The 19,475-nt window shown below is 32.7% G+C and overlaps 2 protein-coding genes across 2 annotated transcripts; both read right to left on the bottom strand.

The window, feature by feature from the left end:
- Positions 1–10,432: 10,432 nt before the first annotated feature.
- LOC126681963 (uncharacterized) lies at positions 10,433–11,099 on the bottom strand. Its single transcript, XM_050377518.1, has 3 exons — positions 11,095–11,099; positions 10,922–11,009; positions 10,433–10,858 (listed from the first exon to the last, which is right to left on the bottom strand). Exons 1-3 carry the CDS (start codon positions 11,097–11,099, stop codon positions 10,433–10,435), a joined length of 519 nt encoding a protein of 172 aa, XP_050233475.1.
- A 289-nt stretch (positions 11,100–11,388) lies between these two features.
- Positions 11,389–11,906, bottom strand: LOC126681962 (uncharacterized). The gene is made up of 2 exons (XM_050377516.1): positions 11,760–11,906; positions 11,389–11,709 (listed from the first exon to the last, which is right to left on the bottom strand). The coding sequence occupies exons 1-2, from the start codon at positions 11,904–11,906 to the stop codon at positions 11,389–11,391; spliced, it is 468 nt and encodes a 155-aa protein (XP_050233473.1).
- Positions 11,907–19,475: the final 7,569 nt, after the last annotated feature.

The following is a 19,475-nucleotide window of genomic DNA, read 5'->3' as shown; positions in this document are numbered from 1 at the left end:
TTTGTCAATGTTAAAATAAAAAAAATCAGTTGATATCAACATAATATCAACATAAAATCAACAACACTATAACATTATAATAATTCCGCAATCAATCATCATCAACAAATCGTTGTGCAGAATAAAAAACGCAGAAATACAACAAAATACAAGAAAAATGCAGAAATAACAGAATTTTATTCCATAAAATTACAAAATTATTCTACATAACATGAAATGAGTATTAGATTCTTTAAAAATACTCTTTATACATGTTTAATGGTGAAAAAACGGTAAAAAACATAAATTATAGATTTGAATATGATAAAAAAAAAAGAACAAAAAATTTCAGATCTAAAATTAAAAAGATAAAAGAAAGATGGCGGCGAGACGAAGGCGGAACGACGGAGATGGAACAGCAGAGGCGGAATGGCGGAGGAGGAGGCGGAACGACGATATGAATGTGTGAAAAGTGAGTTGAGAGAGAAAAAGGAGAAAATTTTGACAAGAGAGAATATATTGTAATTATGAGGGTTTGGTTATTAGGAATTTATTTATATGAATGGTATAAAAGTAATAAATTTTTTCTTATATGATAGTTTTGAAATGTCAAATATGAGATAATATAAAAGTAAATCAAGTCTAAATGTTGGTTATTTGAGTAAAAAGTTCAAAAAAAAAACTAAAAAGTAGCCCATTCTTGAAATTACACAAACGGAATCTGAATGGTTTAAATCTGGATGGTTTAATTTGATCATGAAAGTAGATTAATTCAAAATTAAAAAACAACCCGTGACGCAATTGTAGATAATAAATTATTAGTTTTTTTTTTTGATAATTGGGGAGGGAGGAGCGCTTGTGGGAAGAATCGAACCCACGACCTAGCAGTTTGCTGCCAGCGCTTATACCATTTGAGGTATAGCTCGTTGGTAATAAATTATTAGTTTGTTTTGTTAAAGGGTGTAATTAATTAAAAGCTTAGTGTATAAAAACTATGAAAGGGTCCATGCATTTTCTGAACTTATAACACTCAGTTATTTAATTTAATTTTTATTTTTTTAAATAATTAACTCCAAAATTCTTTATTTTTAAACCAAAATATCCCACAATTATATTTTTAAAACGCGTGAAACACAAATCAAAAGTGAGAGATGCAAAATAAAATTAAAAAGTTCTCTAATTATTTCTATAAAATTATCCTAAACCTATTTTTGGCTGTATAAATATAAATTATGGGTTATCTGACCAAAAAATGAAGAGTTTTATAACTAGTTGTTCAAGAAAAATAAAAATTGAGTTAAATGACCCTGCATTATAAATTCAGAAGGCACGTTGACTCTATTAAAAATATCAAATATTTACGGATGAAATCATCAATTTTTTCATAAACACTAATTTTATTCAATTTTCAACTAGTATATTTTAATTTTGACCAATTATCTTTTTCAATATCAAAACATTTGAATTTGTTTGAATCATAACAATTTCATCTGTTATATCTAATTTTAATAAATATTTGTCAAATAGAAAGAATTAAATTTAGTTAGAATTATTTCAGAAAAATTGGCACTTTTAAATAAAAAAACTAGCTAAAATTAAACACTAAAATCATCCTAAGACTTATGTATTTTACCATTTTTTTTTGTGAAGTCTCTACCGTAAAATAAATTCAAGCTTTGTACTTATCTTTTTTTTTATCAATCAATCAAAGCGCAAATATATTGCAAAAAAAGGCCCAAGGAATTACAAGCCCAGATGGGAAACAAAACAGACCAACAGGCCTAAAGGCACACACAGCCTACCCAACTACAAAGACCACAAGGGATAACAAAAACCCCTACAGAGAACCATAACCCCAACAAAATTAGCTCAGACTATTCTTGACATCACTAGCTATTCTGGCACAAATATGAACACAATTTTGTACTCCTTGGTTGAAGACATCATCATTCCTGCTTTTCCATAAGTGGTACACAGTGGCATTGAACCATAACCTTCTGGATTTTGCTCTTCTAGACTTACCTCTGGCCCTTCTTGTCAAGAAGCTGATCTTTCTTCTCCAGGTAAAACCATGTCTGTTTTTACCAGAATTCCTCAATGTCCTCTCCCAAACTTCAGAAGAGAACTTGCAGCCAAAAAAAAGATGGCCTGCATTTTCCTCCTGCTGATTACACAAAGAACAGACATTTGCAGAGATAACTCCCCATTTCAACATCTTGTCTTTTGTATTGAGCTTTCCCATGATTGCAAGCCAGGTTATAAAAGAGTGCATGGGAATCATTCCTGCAAACCACTCTATGTTATACCAAGGAACTCTGTTAAGCACAGGAGTCATACTTCTCCAAACACTATTCACAGAGAAAATACCATTATTGCTCCCTTTCCATCTAATGGTATCTCTATTCTCTGTTCTAATTCTGAAGTTATTCTCAATTAACTTCCAGGCACTCAAAGTTTGATCATCCATAGGGTCTGGTAGCACCCACCTGTTACCTCTCCACAAATCAGAAACTTTTTCCATTTTTGGGACATCAAAATCCTTCAAGCTAATTACAGGAAATATGTCTCTAAGGGATCTTCCATTTATCCAGGGGTCAAACCAGAAGGAAAAAGATTTTCCATCCCCCAATTCATACTAAAACATGTGATTAACTGAGTTCCTGATTTTTGAAATCTGTCTCCACACCCAAGAATAATCAAAAGGTTTGTCTATACCCCAAAAGCTGAGCCTCTTCAGCTTGTTAGCAGTAACCCAGGAAGCCCATAGAGAAGCTTTCTGAGATATGAGCCCCCAAATATGCTTGACTAAAGCAACTTTGTTCCAGATTAAGACAGATTTTACACCAAGCCCACCTGACATCTTGCTATTTCAGACTTTGTTCCAATTGACTAAACCATTCTTCCTGTTAGAGCTGTTGTTGCTCCAAAGGAAGCTCTTGCAAATGCTTTCCACCCCCTTGATCACAGCTTTGGGCAGCATGAATACTGAGCACCGATATACTTTCATACTAAGAAGGACTGAATTGATGAGCTGGAGTCTTCCAGCATAGGAGAGGCTCTTTGAAGACCATGAGCTCACTCTACTAGTTATCCTCTGAATGAGACCATTACGGTGATCTTTAGAGAGTCTGAAATTTATCAAGGGCAACCCCAAGTACTTAACAGGCAGAGATCCCTCCTGAAACCCTATAATTCTCAAAATGTCATTTCTGGTTGTCTCTGAGACTCCATTGAAGAAGATGGTACTCTTATTATGATTAGGAAAGAGCCCTGAGATCTCTGAGAAATAACTGAGAGTATTCTTCACTATTTGGATTGACTGACTATCTCCGTTACAGAAGATGAACATGTCATCAGCAAAACAGAGATGATTCAGGTTTATGGAGTTACAACTCTTGTGGAATTTGAACTCAGTGCCTTCCTTGGTATTCCTAATCATAGATCTGGAGAAATACTCCATGCACATAACAAAGAGTAAAGGGGATATCAGATCCCTTTGTCTGAGGCCCCTACCTCCTGCAAAGTATCCTGTGATTTCACCATTCACCATAACTGAAAAAATTGAGGTTCTAATGCAGGTCATAATTAGCTTGGTGATCCTATCTGGAAATCTCAATCCAATAAGAACTTCTTCTATAAAGTCCCAACTTAGAGAATCATAAGCTTTTTGAATGTCCACCTTGATTGCACAGTTATTACCCTTACTTATGTGGTAGTTTCTCACAACTTTATGAGCTAGAAGGATGTTGTCAGCAATGCTTATTCCTGGCACAAAAGCAGATTGACAAGGGTTTATGATCTTGCTCAACACATTACTGATCCTTTTTGAAATTATCTTGGAAATCCCCTTGTAGATCACATTGCAACATGTTATTGGCCTGTAATCTCCAATGGTGCTAGGACAATCAACTTTAGGGATTAAAGTGATTGTTGTTGAGTTGGTTTGTCTCAACATATTTCCAGTTTTGAAAAACTCCAGAATAGCCATTGTAATATCTTCCCCCATTATATTCCAGCTTTTTTTTTAAAAAAGCACTAAGAGTATCCATCAGGGTCTGGGCCTTATATTGATGGAAAAGATAGCCTCCTTAACTTCCTCAGGAGAGACTTCTCGGCTAAGCTCATTCCTGTCATTATCATGGATTTGCTAAAATTAGAATATATTATTACAAATATAATTTTTTAAAGTTTGGTTAGAATTTATCTAAATCGAAAAAGTTTAATGTTTTTAAAGTATTTTTTTTTGTCAAAAATAGTCTACTTTAATTGTTAGCGGGGTTAGCGGGAGTTAATGTTAAACCTTAATTAAATGGTAGAAGTGGGGTCAATTATACAAATGATATTCTTAAAATTTTAATTTAAGAAAAGGTGTAGGTTGGGTTGGTTCAATAGAAATGAAAAGGACTTTATTCGTATCTTGAGAATTTATAGCATTTCTGAATCTATAATTTCGGATATTATCATTACAACATCGATGTTAATAATACACACTATTCAGAAATTAATCGTAAGTCTCGCGTATTTATGCGGAATCAAGTTAATATTTATTTAAATAATAAATTTATAAAAAATATATATGAAAAAATGTGAAATTTTGTTATATACAATCTAATAAAATAAAAATCTATTTTAATATTAATAACAAATTATTTGAAAGTATTGATTGTGTCAAATATTAATACTCTTTTAATAATAATTTTAATATTAGGTAAAAATCAAATAAACTGTAATATTAAAATAATAAACTAAATAAATATGTAATATAAATGTGAGCTTATAAAAGTTTTATATTATTTTATTTTTTAAAGATGTATTTGATCAAATAAATATTTTGTATATTAAAAGTTGATAGTTATTATAGATTAGAACACTCATTATACTAAATATAATTTAAACAATTAATTTAAAAACTATTGAGTATCTCTATTATTAATATTTTTCTAATAATAACTTTTATATTTGGTAAAAATTAAACAAACTATAATGTTAGAATAATTAAAATTAAATAAATATTTTATAAAAAAATTAGAGCTTGTGTAAACATGTTTCTAAAACTTTTAAACATTTTATTGGGGTATTGATGCGCTCATTTCGACCGCAACCAAATTTTTAGGCCCGCCATCAACACTGTAAAAACATCTCAAAAACATAGTTGAACTCAAATTCTTAAAAAATGTAATACTTCTCTTCCATTTCGAGAACGAGTTCCAACTTAAACTAATCTCGGCTTAAAATACGAAAATCTTGTTTTTCGTAAACACGTCAAAATACACTTTCGGAGTTCGTCTAAACTTTAGGACAAATCCAGAAACCTTTAAAACTCATTTTCATAAAAACTTTATTTTAAAACAGCCCTTAAGAGTATCTCCAATAGACTCTTTGAAAGAGTCAAACTATTTAAATTAAAAAGTGCAATAATAAAATGCAAGTCCAATGAACTAACTTTTTTTGAACAAAAGACGGAATCTCATTAATAATCCAAAGTAGTTACAACAGTGAGATATTAAGGGAAGTTACATGACCACTCTTGATGACCTGAAATGGAACGGGCTTTTTGCGCCAGAACATGCGCAGCCTGATTCGTAGATCGCCTCACAAAAATAAATAAAATGTTACTAAACTGCTTTACTAAATTAACACAATCCTCGAAAACGAGATCCGACGAGACAAGACATTGATTCCTTATCTCAACCACAAGCTCCATAGCATCAGACTCTACAACAAGCTTGTCGACTCCCTTAAGCCAGCTCAACATCTCTCGGATACCAACAGCTTCTGCAATCCTTGAAGAATAACTACCAATAAGGTTCACTTGCCTAGCTCCTACTACTCGGCCTTCATCATCTCTAACAACAATTCCTATACCCGTACCTTCCCCATTTGCAAAAACCGCAGCATCAACATTCGCCTTTAACCAGCCCCTTTCTGGAGGGACCCACTTCAGCTTTCCATCATTCTCTAACATTCTTACATATTTCAACTCCCCTACTGAACTTTGAGCAAGCTTCCACGCCGACAAATGGTTATAGGAAGCAGCTATTATCAAATTTGCAGTCCCCACCTTATTTCTCCAAGCGGCCTCGTTCCTATTAACCCACAAGAACCAACAGATAAACGCAATCAGAGAACTCTCCTCCTTCGACATTTCTCCAATCCAGCAGCTCACCATGCAACAAATCCTCTGTTACCCCATAGCTAGAACAGTAACTTTATCCCAACAAGCAGCAGCCACCGGACAAAAGAAAAACAGATGCGGCGCCTCTCCTTCTCACCTGCACATATACCATGCATTGCTTATTTATAAATACTCTCGTAGAAGCTAAATTATTAGCTGTAGGTAAGTATCCCGAGCACGAGCGCCACAAAAAATTAAGAACATGTAAAGGAATGGATAAGCTCCATATTCGGTTCCACAATCTACACGGCTGCCCCACAACCTCACCGCAGGCAGCTCTATGGACACTCCGAACAGATAACTTCCCTTTCGAATCTAAAATCCACTTCCAACCATCCTCCACATTTCTATTACTTAGAGGGATTTTCAGAATTCTTTCCGCATCCCTTTCGCTAAACACATATCTCACAAGACCCACATCCCACCCTCTACCATCCACCTCAAGAAGATTACTAACTCTGGCGTTTGCTAAACTAACCGGCATATGAGTAGAAATCAGACCCCCATTAACTTCTTCTAACCAAGGGTTGTCCCAAACTAATGTATTCAAACCATTCCCTACACGCACCCTAGCACCTTTGGCCATGACCGATTGAGTTTCAATAATACTCCTCCACACAAAACTTGGATTTGACCCCATCTTAGCCTCTAAAAAGGACGACGACGGAAAGTATTTTGCTTTGAACACCCTCACCATCAAGTTATCTTCCATGTTAATTAGCCTCCATGCTTGTCTAGCTAACATAGCAAGATTAAATTCTCTAATCTTCTTGAACCCCATACCTCCAAATTTCTTAGGCACACACAACTTTTCCCACCTCGCCCAACTAATACCCTTCTTTTTTTCTTGGTCCCTACCCCACCAAAAAGAGTTTAACATATGTTCGAGCTCATCACAAAGCCTAAGCGGGATCAAGAAAACATTCATAACATAATTCGGCATAGATTGGGCAACCGTTTTAATAAGAATTTATTTCCCCCCTCTCGATAAATTTTTTGAGTTCCATCCCTTAACCTTATTCCAAACCTTCTCCTTAATAAATTTGAAAATATGACATTTATTCCTTCCCACCAAAGATGGTTGTCACGACCCTTTTCATGATACGCGACCGGCGCTAGGGTATGGGTAATATAGTACCAAAACCCGTAACTAACCTTTCAATTAACATACAAACACATAAACCTGCAGAAACCAATACTCGGGGGCAACCGAGACTTCAGCCTAAATCTAGCAATTATAATATTCAACAGTTAATATAATATGTTTATCCAATTCCGAGTCTAAAATAGATTTAACATAAACCAATGTAAATAATGTTACACGCCAAAGCAATATAACTAGTCGAACCAATCCGACAAAAACTATAATAATAATAAAGACGTCTAGTTACTACTACGGTCTAAGAATAAAACAGTTTTACAATTTATCAAAAATAAATAGAACCTCCGAAGAAAAGTAAATGCGGAGATCACCAGACTCTCTCAGATCATAATCCTGGGAAAAATTGGGAAAATAACGGGGTCAGATATACTGAGATGAGTTTATACCACTATCTACATTTATTAAGTGGAAAACCTTTAAAACCATTTAAAACATTTAATAACGATATTACGAATAATAGTTGGAACCCTAATCCACAATTCTAAATAATAAACATAATCCAATAGGCTTGGTCCCGAGAGCTGAGCTACACCGAGTTACCACCGACCACACTTTACCATATCCAGAGTCCCGAGAGCTGTGCTACACTGAATTACTCTATTTGGTCCCGAGAGCTATGCTCACACCGAGTTACCACATTACCATACCCAGATCATTACCAGTGCGCACGCAATCCTAATGATGCCCATTAGGTGGCACGTTCCAACTAAGAGCCATAATATAAAAACAGTTCGCAATATACGTACTATATATATTTAATATTAAAATAACTATTTACTTAATAAAGCGGTAAATAGTAAGTACAAACTCACTACTTGCTAATTCACGTGATAACCGGCAAGCACTAATCCTGGTTCGCCTCTGAAGCGCGAACAGTAGACGGGTCTAGACAAATAAAATAATTATTAAAAACATACCCTAACTCTAGAGAGTACTAAACACCACGTAGGACTAGCACAAATAACACGTCAGAATTAAATAATAAAAAACAATACAAAAATACCCCAAAGGTAACAATGCACAATTATTACAAGTCTATTGAGTTCTCGCTTAAAATCTGATTTACAATTATTATTTAATAATCTTTAAATAATAATAATTTCCAAATAGTGGGTTAGCCGAGTTACCAATAACTACCAATCTAACCTTACTTGTCGGGTGACCCAAGTCTAATCCGACTCAAACGTTTATCGAATATAAACCCGAATTTATATTTATAAAATAATTCGATAAAATAATCCATTTTAAAAGCGGAACTCAATAACTTCAATTTCAAGTAACCCAAGTTACAACCCAAAAACTTAATTAAATAAGTCTTAATAAAGTTTAGGGACTAAATTGTACTTTAGCCAATTAGGGACTAAACTGTACTTTAGCCAATTAGGGACTAAATTGTACTTTAGCCAATTTGATATCCGAAATCAAATTAATTGTTTTTGTTTATAATTAAAACCAAATATGAACTTACTAACCAAGAACTTAATTAAATAAGTTATAAAAAAACGTAATTTAGCCACTTTGATATTCGAAAACAAATATAATTACCCTAGTAACTATATTAACTTAAATTGTAAAACACTTATTGTTTACAAAACATCAATTTATAAACCAATCGAGATTCGAAAGTTATTATTAAAACAAAATCCATTTATAATTAACCTTGAGCATTTACTTTATTTAGGTGAACATTTTTTGTGATTAAAATGGCAAATTGGCCATCTCCTCTTTTCAAAACCAACTCACCCCGCCATACACAAAATTAAAACAAAACTCCATTTTTAAGACAATCCCGTAAACAAATCCCTTAATCAAGCTATCATTTCCAAAACCAAGTTTGGATTTAACCATGTTATTCAATCAATCATCACCTAGAGAAACATGTGTTATTAATATGATTAAAAGAAGATGTCAGTTCAAGCAAAGAACACGACAACCAAATGAAAACAAAGCCAAACGAAACCGAAACAAATCACAACTGAGATTAAACGATTAACCTACTCAGAATCCATAGAATAAGCAATATTACACAACAAGATCAAGCAAAAGAAAGTAAAAAGGGATACAACAGTAACTTCAACTATCAAAACAGATTATAATAACTCAAAACGGTAAACCGGATGACGAATGAAACGAGATCGATAGCGTACCGTTCAACGAAAACGAGGTGGGGAATCGAAGGTACACGAGTCTAGAACGTCTGGAAACAAACGATTTTGATTTCGATCTAGAAACGAAAGAGAACGATCAAAAATACGGAATGCCGCTCAAAACCAAAACTGAAATCTTAATACAAACTTACCGAAGCTTTTTCTGAAACTTTGAGAGCGATTATGATCAGTAAATTTTTAGAGGAAAAACGAGATGATGGAGGCTATGGATTGTTTGCAGCGTGGGAAATGATTTAGGGTTAGAAAATATCGTAAAAATAGGGAGTAGCTAGGTTAGAATCGAAGACAAAAATACCCCTACGAAAGGGTGGAGCTGGTCTCGAACGAGACCAGCTGATAATAGCCATGGTCTCGTTCGAGAATTATAATTCTCGAACGAGACTAGCTGAATTCAGCTAGGGTCTCATTCGAGAATACAATTCTCGAACGAGACCGGCCTCATTTGACACAGGTCTCGTTCGAGACCTGTGTTAGGCCGAATAAAATTTTATTTGGCCCATGGACCAAACCCCATGGGCCAACCAAAACCACATAGGGCTAAAACCAAACCCAAATAAAATCCTACACGCAAACAAAACGATCCACGATACCGAGAACGACTCAAATTATTTCCGCAACTCAATAATAAAATTTTAAAAATTTTCCGGAATATTACAATGGTAGCCCTAAATACTTGCCAGTCTCACTAACTTCATCGACCCCGATCAAATTCTTAATATTATTTCTATCCAAAACATCAACATTAGAACTAAAAATAATATTGGACTTTTGAAAATTTACCTTCTGACCTGAGAAACTTTCATACCCATCTAGCACTCTCTTCACCGCCATCACCTCATCCATTGAAGAACGGGAAAAAAGAAAACAATCATCCGCGAAGAATAAATGACTAATCGCAGGCGCTCCTCTACAGACAGCCGCCCCATGGATATTACCCAACCGCTCCTCCTAAGCTAGCATCATACTGAGTCCTTCCGCACAAATAATAAACAAATATGGGGAAAATGGATTTCCTTGTCTCAACCCTCTACTCAGAATGAGCAGATTCATATTGGTACAGTCACCAATACTCGTATACCTGACAGAGAATATACAATACATAATCAAATGAACCCATTTATCACAAAACCCCATCTTTCGAAGCATAAATTCAAAAAACTCCCATTTCATTCTATCATACGCCTTACTCATGTCAATTTTCAACGCTGCCATACCATATTTTCCCCTTCTCTTACATCTCAAGTAATGGCCAATTTCATAGGCAATAAGAAAATTATCAGTAATCAGTCTATTCTCCACAAACGCACTCTGATTTTCTGAAATGATTCTAGGCATAAGACTCTTCATTCTGTTAGCCAGCACTTCAGAAATGATCTTATAAAAAACATTACACAGGGATATCGGTCTAAGGTCAGACATAGACTCCGGTTAATTTACTTTGAGAATAACAACAATAGCAGTGTCATTTAAGCCATCTCTAAAAAAACCATTATTCATAAAATCTCTACACAGCACAACCACATCCCTTCCCACAATATTCCAATAAGACTTAAAAAATGCAGGGTTAAAACCGTCAGGCCCAGGGATTTATCAGTATACATACTAAATACCGCATTTTTCACTTCTCCCTCCTCAATCGGACTCAGCAACAAGACATTATCATCATCATAGATTCTAGGCTCAGTATGGACAATATCTATCGGGGTCGAAACATAATCAACAAATAGATCTTTGAAATACCTCAAAACAATGCCATCTATCTCCTGCTTATCTGACTGTCAAATGTCGCCTTCATCTCTAAGCTTCAACACCATATTTCTCCGATTTCTAGATGACGCAAAGTTATGAAAAACCCTTGTATTCGCATCTCCCCCTGAAAGCCCATGACACTTAGATCTTTCCTTTCAATATGTCTCTTCTTCCTTCAACAGGTCCTGATATTCTTGAAACAAGTTATTATATTCCATCAACCTGCTATTATCAGTGAATTGTTGCAGCGAACTCATTTGTTTTCTCAACCCCTCAATACGGTTTTTAAAATTCGGACCTTGCTTACAACCCCAATACATCAGCGCCTCCTTCACTCCTACAAGTTTATCAGCAATATTTCTCACTGGATTACTGCTCCAAGCCGAGTCTACAACTTCCACGCACTTTTTCTTTGCTAACCAAACATTACTGAATCTGAATTGTTTAATTGTAGGGCCCGAAGCATTATTCTCCACCTTCAAAAAACGGGCAGGTGATCAGATGTAGAGAATTCTTGGTTATGGACAATTGCATCAGGAAACAGCTCAATCCACTCAGTTGAGCACAACGCCCGATCAAGTCTCTCTTCAATACGCCCAACCTCATTCCTGCCTCGATGCCACGTGAACTTGTACCCCATAGCCCCAACGTCTTTCAAACCACAATTAAACATTGCATTTCGAAATCCATCGATCAACCAATTCGGATGGCGAACCCCTCCTCTCTTTTTACCCGCCGACAACAAATCGTCCAATGAATTAACTATTATGTATATTTAGAGAAAAGAGTGAGGTTGGCTCTCTATATGTGGAGAGCCAATTTTCACTCTTTATTTCATATTTCATCAACTATATTTAATTTTTAAATTAAATTAAATACATATCTTTTTAATATATATAATTTTTACTAATCTAATATAAAAATAAAAATAAAAATAAATTATTTAATTAATATTTATTAAGAAAAGGAAAAATAAAGAGTTAAAATTAGAGAGTCTATTGGAGTAAAATTAAAAAAAAACTAGTCTTTAAATTTAAGATGCTCTTTATTTAAGAGAAGATGCTATTTATTATAAAGAACACTATTGGAAAACTTTAGAGGCTTCAAAATTATTACTTGGCCAAAATGCCAAAAACTCCTTATGTATCGAAAATCGTCAAAACGATTTTTAAAGTTAAAACATTCAAATCGATATCACATTCTTTCATAAAATATTTTAACTCAAAATATTTTGTCAGAATGCCCATTGGAAAAATCTCCATAACTGGTCAAAATACCAAAATAATTCTTAAATTTTGCAAAAAATGCACTTTAATGCTATACTTTAAAAATTGACCAAAACCACTCAAATCAAACCAAATTGAATTCAACTATCCAAACCATCCATAAGAACATACCAAATATCCCCTAAGGCATCAAAACTTATATTTGAAAAAATTACATTTAGCTCCTCAAATTGCTAAAAAAATGCAACTTGATCCCTAAACTTGACTTTTGCCAAAAACACCAAAACACACCAATTTAACCAAACATACATAATCAGCCTTCATATAAATTTCAGCAACATAAAACATGCCAAAACTTAGTTAAACATACCATAATGGTCCTCAAACTTTCAAACATGACAACTTAGCCCTTAATCATAATTATCATTGCCAGAATCAACCATTTTACCATTCTAACATGAAAAGATACCAAACATATGAAATTTCCAGATTATCAACATCCACTAATCCCCTTGCATGTTGTGGACAAATCACAATAAAATCAAATTAAGACATGATTCACCAAAATACTGAGAAAAGGTCATGCAATTCAACTTGTATCATCTTCAATCCCCACTAATCCCACATGCATCAGAATTTAATCAACCTCCTAAACACTATGCATGTCATAGAAAATCAAATCAATACCATCTAGAGATATTTGAGCATGATCATCAACCATATAACATGAATAATCCACCAAACTTACTCAATTAAGCATTAAATCCAACATGTAAAGCTCAAATTCAAGAGATGAAGCAAGACACTAACCTCTTGAAGCAGATAAAACAAGGAATCAAAGTCCGCGAAAAAAAATCAAAGACCCACTTAAAATGATCAAGTTTCAAACTTCAGTCACCAAATTAAAACTCCATCCATGTGTCAATTCTTCATGAAGAAAAGTTAATCCATCAAAATGATTGAGTTTGGTGGCTTTACATTGAAGAAATTAGGTATTTAGGGTGAAAATCGCACTAAGAAAGAAGGTGAATAGTGAACATGGCGAGCTTTGCATTTTTAAAACGAATGAGGTCTATTTATAGACCTGACGCAACAGACGATCGTCTGTAATCATAGACGATCGTCTGTGACATGCAGACAGTCATCTGCTTGCACGTCTAGAGCACGCAGAATTCAGCGAAATGCAAACAGTTGTCTGTCCTCAATAGATGATCATCTGAACCTCCAAACTACGATCCCAACGATTGAAAGCTAGATAAACCTCTTAGGAACAACATATCTCAAAATGTGTCCAATCCAACGGTTAATTGGGAGATATCGATAGTTTTCTAAACCATTACAGATTTCAAAAACACGCGAACATTTCAAAAACACGCGAACGCAAAAACGATAATCACCAGATAAAGAATCAAAAGCTTATTGAATAAACCCTAACCATAATACGCACAAGGCCACACCATCGACCAAACAATTATCCTTTAAAACAATAAATACGTGGACAATCGGAATCTAAACCAAAATATCCTCTAAACCTCGGTGAAATTGTCGGAAAAACTTGGGGTATTACATGTACGCATCATTCATGATTTGCTGCATATTTGTCGAGTAATATGGATAAAGTTGATCTTTGATTCGCAGCCTCTTGATTTCTAACTTCCATTCCCATTTTTCCTATGTTGTGCAAAGACATGGGCTGTTTGAAAATAAAATAGAGAAATTTAGGAAAAATACTCCAATTTTTAAAATATTTGTAAAACCTACCTCACTTGCAAAAAGTTAAACAAAATACTCTCGGTTTTTTTAGCTTTATCTTTTACTCTATAATTTATTTTAGGGTTAATTACATATAAAATCATCACCTTTACACGAAATTGCAAAAATAACACGACCTTTAAAACGTGGCAATTCAGGGCACCATCTTTCATTTCTTTTCAAAAATAACACGGGCACATTTTTAGTGGGGTTTTTACTGACGTGGCGTGACACGTGGCACTCTCATCGGGTGTCCAAGTCAGCAAAATTTTATCAAAAAACATGCCCATGTTGTTTTTGAAAAGAAATGAAAGGTGATGCCCTGAATTGACACGTTTTAAAGGTCGTGTTATTTTTGAAAATTCGTGTAAAAGTGGTGATTTTATATGTAATTAACCCTTTATTTTAATTATGTTTTTACTTTTCTAATTTAAAACTAATACGCTGTATCTATTTTTCTTTACTCTTTACTTTCTCTTTCACTATTTGCTCGTTTCTCTGAATTATGCAAATCGTCGTCGCCGGTGGCAGTAGAGCGGGAAGCGGTGGATAAGTAATGATTTGATTAGATCAGCAGTAGAAGAGAGCTTAGAAGAAGAGTAGAGTAATATGCGATCCTCGACGGCGGCGGCGATCCTCTGCGGCAGAGGCGATCCTTGGCGGCAGAGGCGATCCTCGGCGGAGGCGGCAATCCTCGACGGCGGAAGGCGATCTTCAGTGGTGGAGATGTAGTGAAGCCGCAAATTAGGGTAGATGAGAAGAGTCGTTGTTGATGCTCGCTTTAAGACTTTTGTTGTGGCTCTGCCATTATATCCTCTAATATCTGTGTGTTTCATTATTTTGATAGGTAATTCAATTTATTTAGGGTTTTATTATTTCAATTAATTGGTTGGACTTTGATTATTCTAAATGCAGCTGCCGAATGAGTAAAAGGGAAATAAATGGAGGTAGGTATTAACATTAAAAAAAATACAAATCATATCTACATAAAAAAAATGAAGAATTAATTTCTCAAGTTGTATCTGATGCCATTTACTACGAAAACAAGTGAATTCTTTTATTTTCTTGGTTATGATAAAATTATGATAAGATAATGATAAGATAATGATAAGATAATGATAAGATAATGATAAGATTACGATTATATAATGATAAAATTATTATAAAGTGAGTCAAATAAATTCTCATAATAAAACTTTGGTAATATTATGATAAAATCATATTGTTATCATAACACTGCATGAAAAAAAAAAGATTTTTTACAAAGTAAAAAATTGATTATCATGTTGCTATTACTGTATTATCATCTCGTTATCATAATACAGTCATATGATACCGAGATGATAATGTATTATTGTACTTAAATGATAATGTTATGATAACTATATGATAATGAAGGATGATAAGATTATGATAACGTACATACAAAAAATTATAGAAGAATTTCATGATAATATAATGATAATGCTATGTAGTTTCTGATTATCATGTCGTTATCATAACATTGCAGTATGATAACTAGATGATAATGAAGTATGATAATATTATGATAATTGTATGATAACGTACGTGAAAATATAATTACAAAAAAATTCATGATACCAGTGATAACGAGATGATAATTAAATAACAAAGTTATGATAATAGTATGATAATATGATACCTATATGGAAAAACATTATATAAAAATTATGATAACGAGATGATAATGTGAAGAAAATAGTATGATAAGGTTCTTATTGATAATAAAATGATAATATGACATGAAAAACAAATTATAGAAAAATTATGATAACGAGATGATAATAATCTGCTACATATATAATAATAAGATGTCAATGTAATATGATACACTGATAATTACATGTAAAGGTGAAATTGTGATAATTATATAATAATGTGATACTATGCTTTTTTATCTAGTTCATATAATTTTTGAATATACTATTATATAATAAAATATTTAAATAGTAGTATATATTTTTAAATTAAAAAATATTTGATAATACTAAAATAAATGAAAAAAAGTTTAATTTATTGGTAATGTGTGATCTGCACTTTTGTTAATTTAATTAATGATGAAAAAATAAAAAATAAAAAAAATTAAAGAATAAAAATGGAATAAACAAAAGAAATGAACAAAGGGTTGATAAAAAAACAAAAAAAATGTTACCTGCACAAAAAAATATGGCATGTGCAATTTATCGGGGAAAGAGAAAGAAATAGAGAGAAAAAAAAAGGAGAGAGATAGAGAGAGGAAAGTAACACATGTTATATTATCAGAGCAAAACCACAAATATTAAAATATTGAGAGTATAACTTTAAAAAAGCAAAAATTATGATGTATTTTTGTTAACTTTTCCTTATTGAGGTATAAAATTCTATTATTTTTATATTTTAGGTAAATTCCTAAATCTCTCAATAAAATAGGCATTAAGTGTAGGTGGGCCTATATTTGTGGGTATTGCCAAAAATCCAATGATGGGTCTAACAAGAAGAAAAATGACTTATCTAATCAATGTCATTGGTTAAGACTTTATATTGAACCAGTGATCAATTCCTTTTATTTTAATTTCCTTCTTAACATTCTTATTTTCATTAGTATCAAGATGGATTAAAGCTCTTTGTAAGACATGTATATCGCTTCCATAGTCTCCTTTATCATTAACAACAATCTACTTGTTAACATTATTATTTATTTTAGGCAACCGTCTGTTGAAATTACTAGAATTTTATCTACTAATATTGTCCTAGCATGTACATCTCTCCAGGGTCATTATACATTCAAACTCAATCTTTTGAATTTTTATTGGTTGTCTTTTCGGAGAATGTGGAAATTTTCTCTTTTTGTGGATATTAAACACTCTAAATCACTGAACTTACCTACTATTACAGAAAGGATACTAAACTTCATTTTGTTATAAAAAGGTCACTGAGTTATACATTTTATTACAACGGGAGGTCACTATGGCGGATTCGTTCAAATTTTATTACAAAAAAGTCATTAAACTTATCGTGAATTATAAAAAAGTCACTGAGTTATATTCCTATTTGTAATTCTGGCTTGCCACATAAGTAAAAATGGTGCGTTTTAGTGTCAAAACGGTGAGTTTTATATGAGTGACATCTCGTTGTAACAAAATGTATAGTTTAGTGACATCTCGTTGTAACAAAATGTATAGTTTAGTGACTTTTTTTGTACCAAAATGAAGTTTAATACCCTTTATGTAATAACAAGTAAGTTCGATGACTTGAAGTGTGTAATATCCTTCTTTTTGTACTTGGAGACTTTAAAAGAGTATGTTTTTTTTCCTTAAGTAAGATATCTTTTAGGAACCCATATTTTATAGAATTCATTTCCAGTTTGGTTTCTCCAAATTTTCTTAGATTTTTAAAATTTCACAACCCTACCATTAGGGTGATTGTATGATTTGGGGTCAGCTTTACTTGCCCTTGAATTATGTTGCTATTTTACGAGTCTCTTCAAAAAAGTTGTAGAATAGCTTAGAAGATTTTTGAGGTTTATTTGCTCTATATCTTGTCGATATGTAGATCCTACAAGATTTCAAAGAGGCTGTTCTCCAAGTACAACTTATCTTTATTTTCCAAATTTGAAAAAAAAAATTAATTTTTTTTATTTGAAATAAGTACATTCAACATTGGAGGGGCTTATTTTTCAAACTATTCAACCATTTGGTGAACAATTCCATATGGCCATGTTATTGCAGGTGTACTGCCCGTCTTTTGAGAGTTTGCTGCATATTTTCTCATAATACTACGAGTTTTTGGAGCCATGTTTCAAATAGTCCCACTGGACATGCCGGATTATTTCAGTTGAATTTTTAAAAACCGTGCGGCCTTTTTATGTTTGAGCGTGCTATAGGTTATACCTTTAAGTCATTTTGGATGATAACCAAGTGAATGTGATCATTTTAAAAAGACCTAAAAATGATATTAAATTCCTAAATTATCTATGAACTAGATAGCACGGAAACGGAAATGGGAAAGGGAAACGATACGAAACGGACACGGGGAAACGGAAGTTTTTCAAAATGAAAGACACGAAACGTGGGGGAAACATGTAAATAACAAAAATGTAGGGATATATTTATAAAAATATTTATGATAATTAACAAAATAATTCATTTTAATATACTAAATATTTAAAATTTTATAAATATATAAAAAAATATAATATAATTCAACACAAATAAGTATATTTGATGTATTGTGGGCAATGCGAATGTAAAATTTATGAATAACTAGTTAGATTTTTTTATTTGTGGGTAATAATTTTAATTTTTTTTACAAATTTTAAATTTGTATTATTTACGGAAACGGCCCGAAATGTTTTCGAAACGGGAAACGCAATTTTGTCGAAGTTTCCGTGCTTTTTAGATGAATATTAAAATTAAAGACAATTGTTGTAATTGAAATTGAAATAAACAAATTTGCATTAAGAAACTAAGAATTACAGTGTTTGTTGAATTCTGAAAACTATAAAAATTGTTAGTTTATCTCTATCTCTTGATTGATTTTCGAACTTTGCAATCATTGTCTTCTCCCGCTTTTATACGTTGATTTTAGAAAATCGTCATCTATTCTCTCCTCTTGAAACTCCCATGTTCTTTGTAATACCCGAAAATTTGAATTATTAAATTAACCTACATGTCATAATTTGAATGATCGGATTATAAAAAATGATATTTAAATTCAAAAGGAGAATTTAAATACTTAAGAAAGCCCATAAAAATATGTAAATAATAAAAAATTATTTTGGAGATTTTTAGATAAATATAATAAAATAACAATTTTGTTACGTCGAACTTCCAAAATTCATATATTTTCATTCCGACATCAGAATTCAATGATCCTTATGTCAAATCGAATCTATCGACGTCCACTTCAATTTTATGATTTTTAGTTCATAAAATATGATAGAGAAACAGTGCAGAATTTTAAATAAAATGTTTCCAAAGGATTTTGAAAAAATATAAAATTATTTTAATAATAAAACATTTTTAACTTTATACGATATTTATTTGTAACAGCATGAACTCATCATTTTATAATTACCCACTCCTCCAAACTTTTCAGGCAAAACTGATCCGATTTTGACGAAGACTTCCGGACGTTTATTTCTAGAAAGTCTATTTTGATAAAAGACTGTAAAAAAGTTTTTAAGTTCTAATTGTCTGCAGTAGTCTAGTGTTGTCTAATCAATGTATAAATATTTTGAAAGTGGATTTAAATTCTGATGTTTT

Source organism: Mercurialis annua, linkage group LG5 (assembly GCF_937616625.2).
Source record: "Mercurialis annua linkage group LG5, ddMerAnnu1.2, whole genome shotgun sequence".
Taxonomy (NCBI): domain Eukaryota; kingdom Viridiplantae; phylum Streptophyta; class Magnoliopsida; order Malpighiales; family Euphorbiaceae; genus Mercurialis; species Mercurialis annua.
Note: the sequence above shows the minus strand (reverse complement) of the source record. Positions and strands in the feature narration are given on the sequence as shown.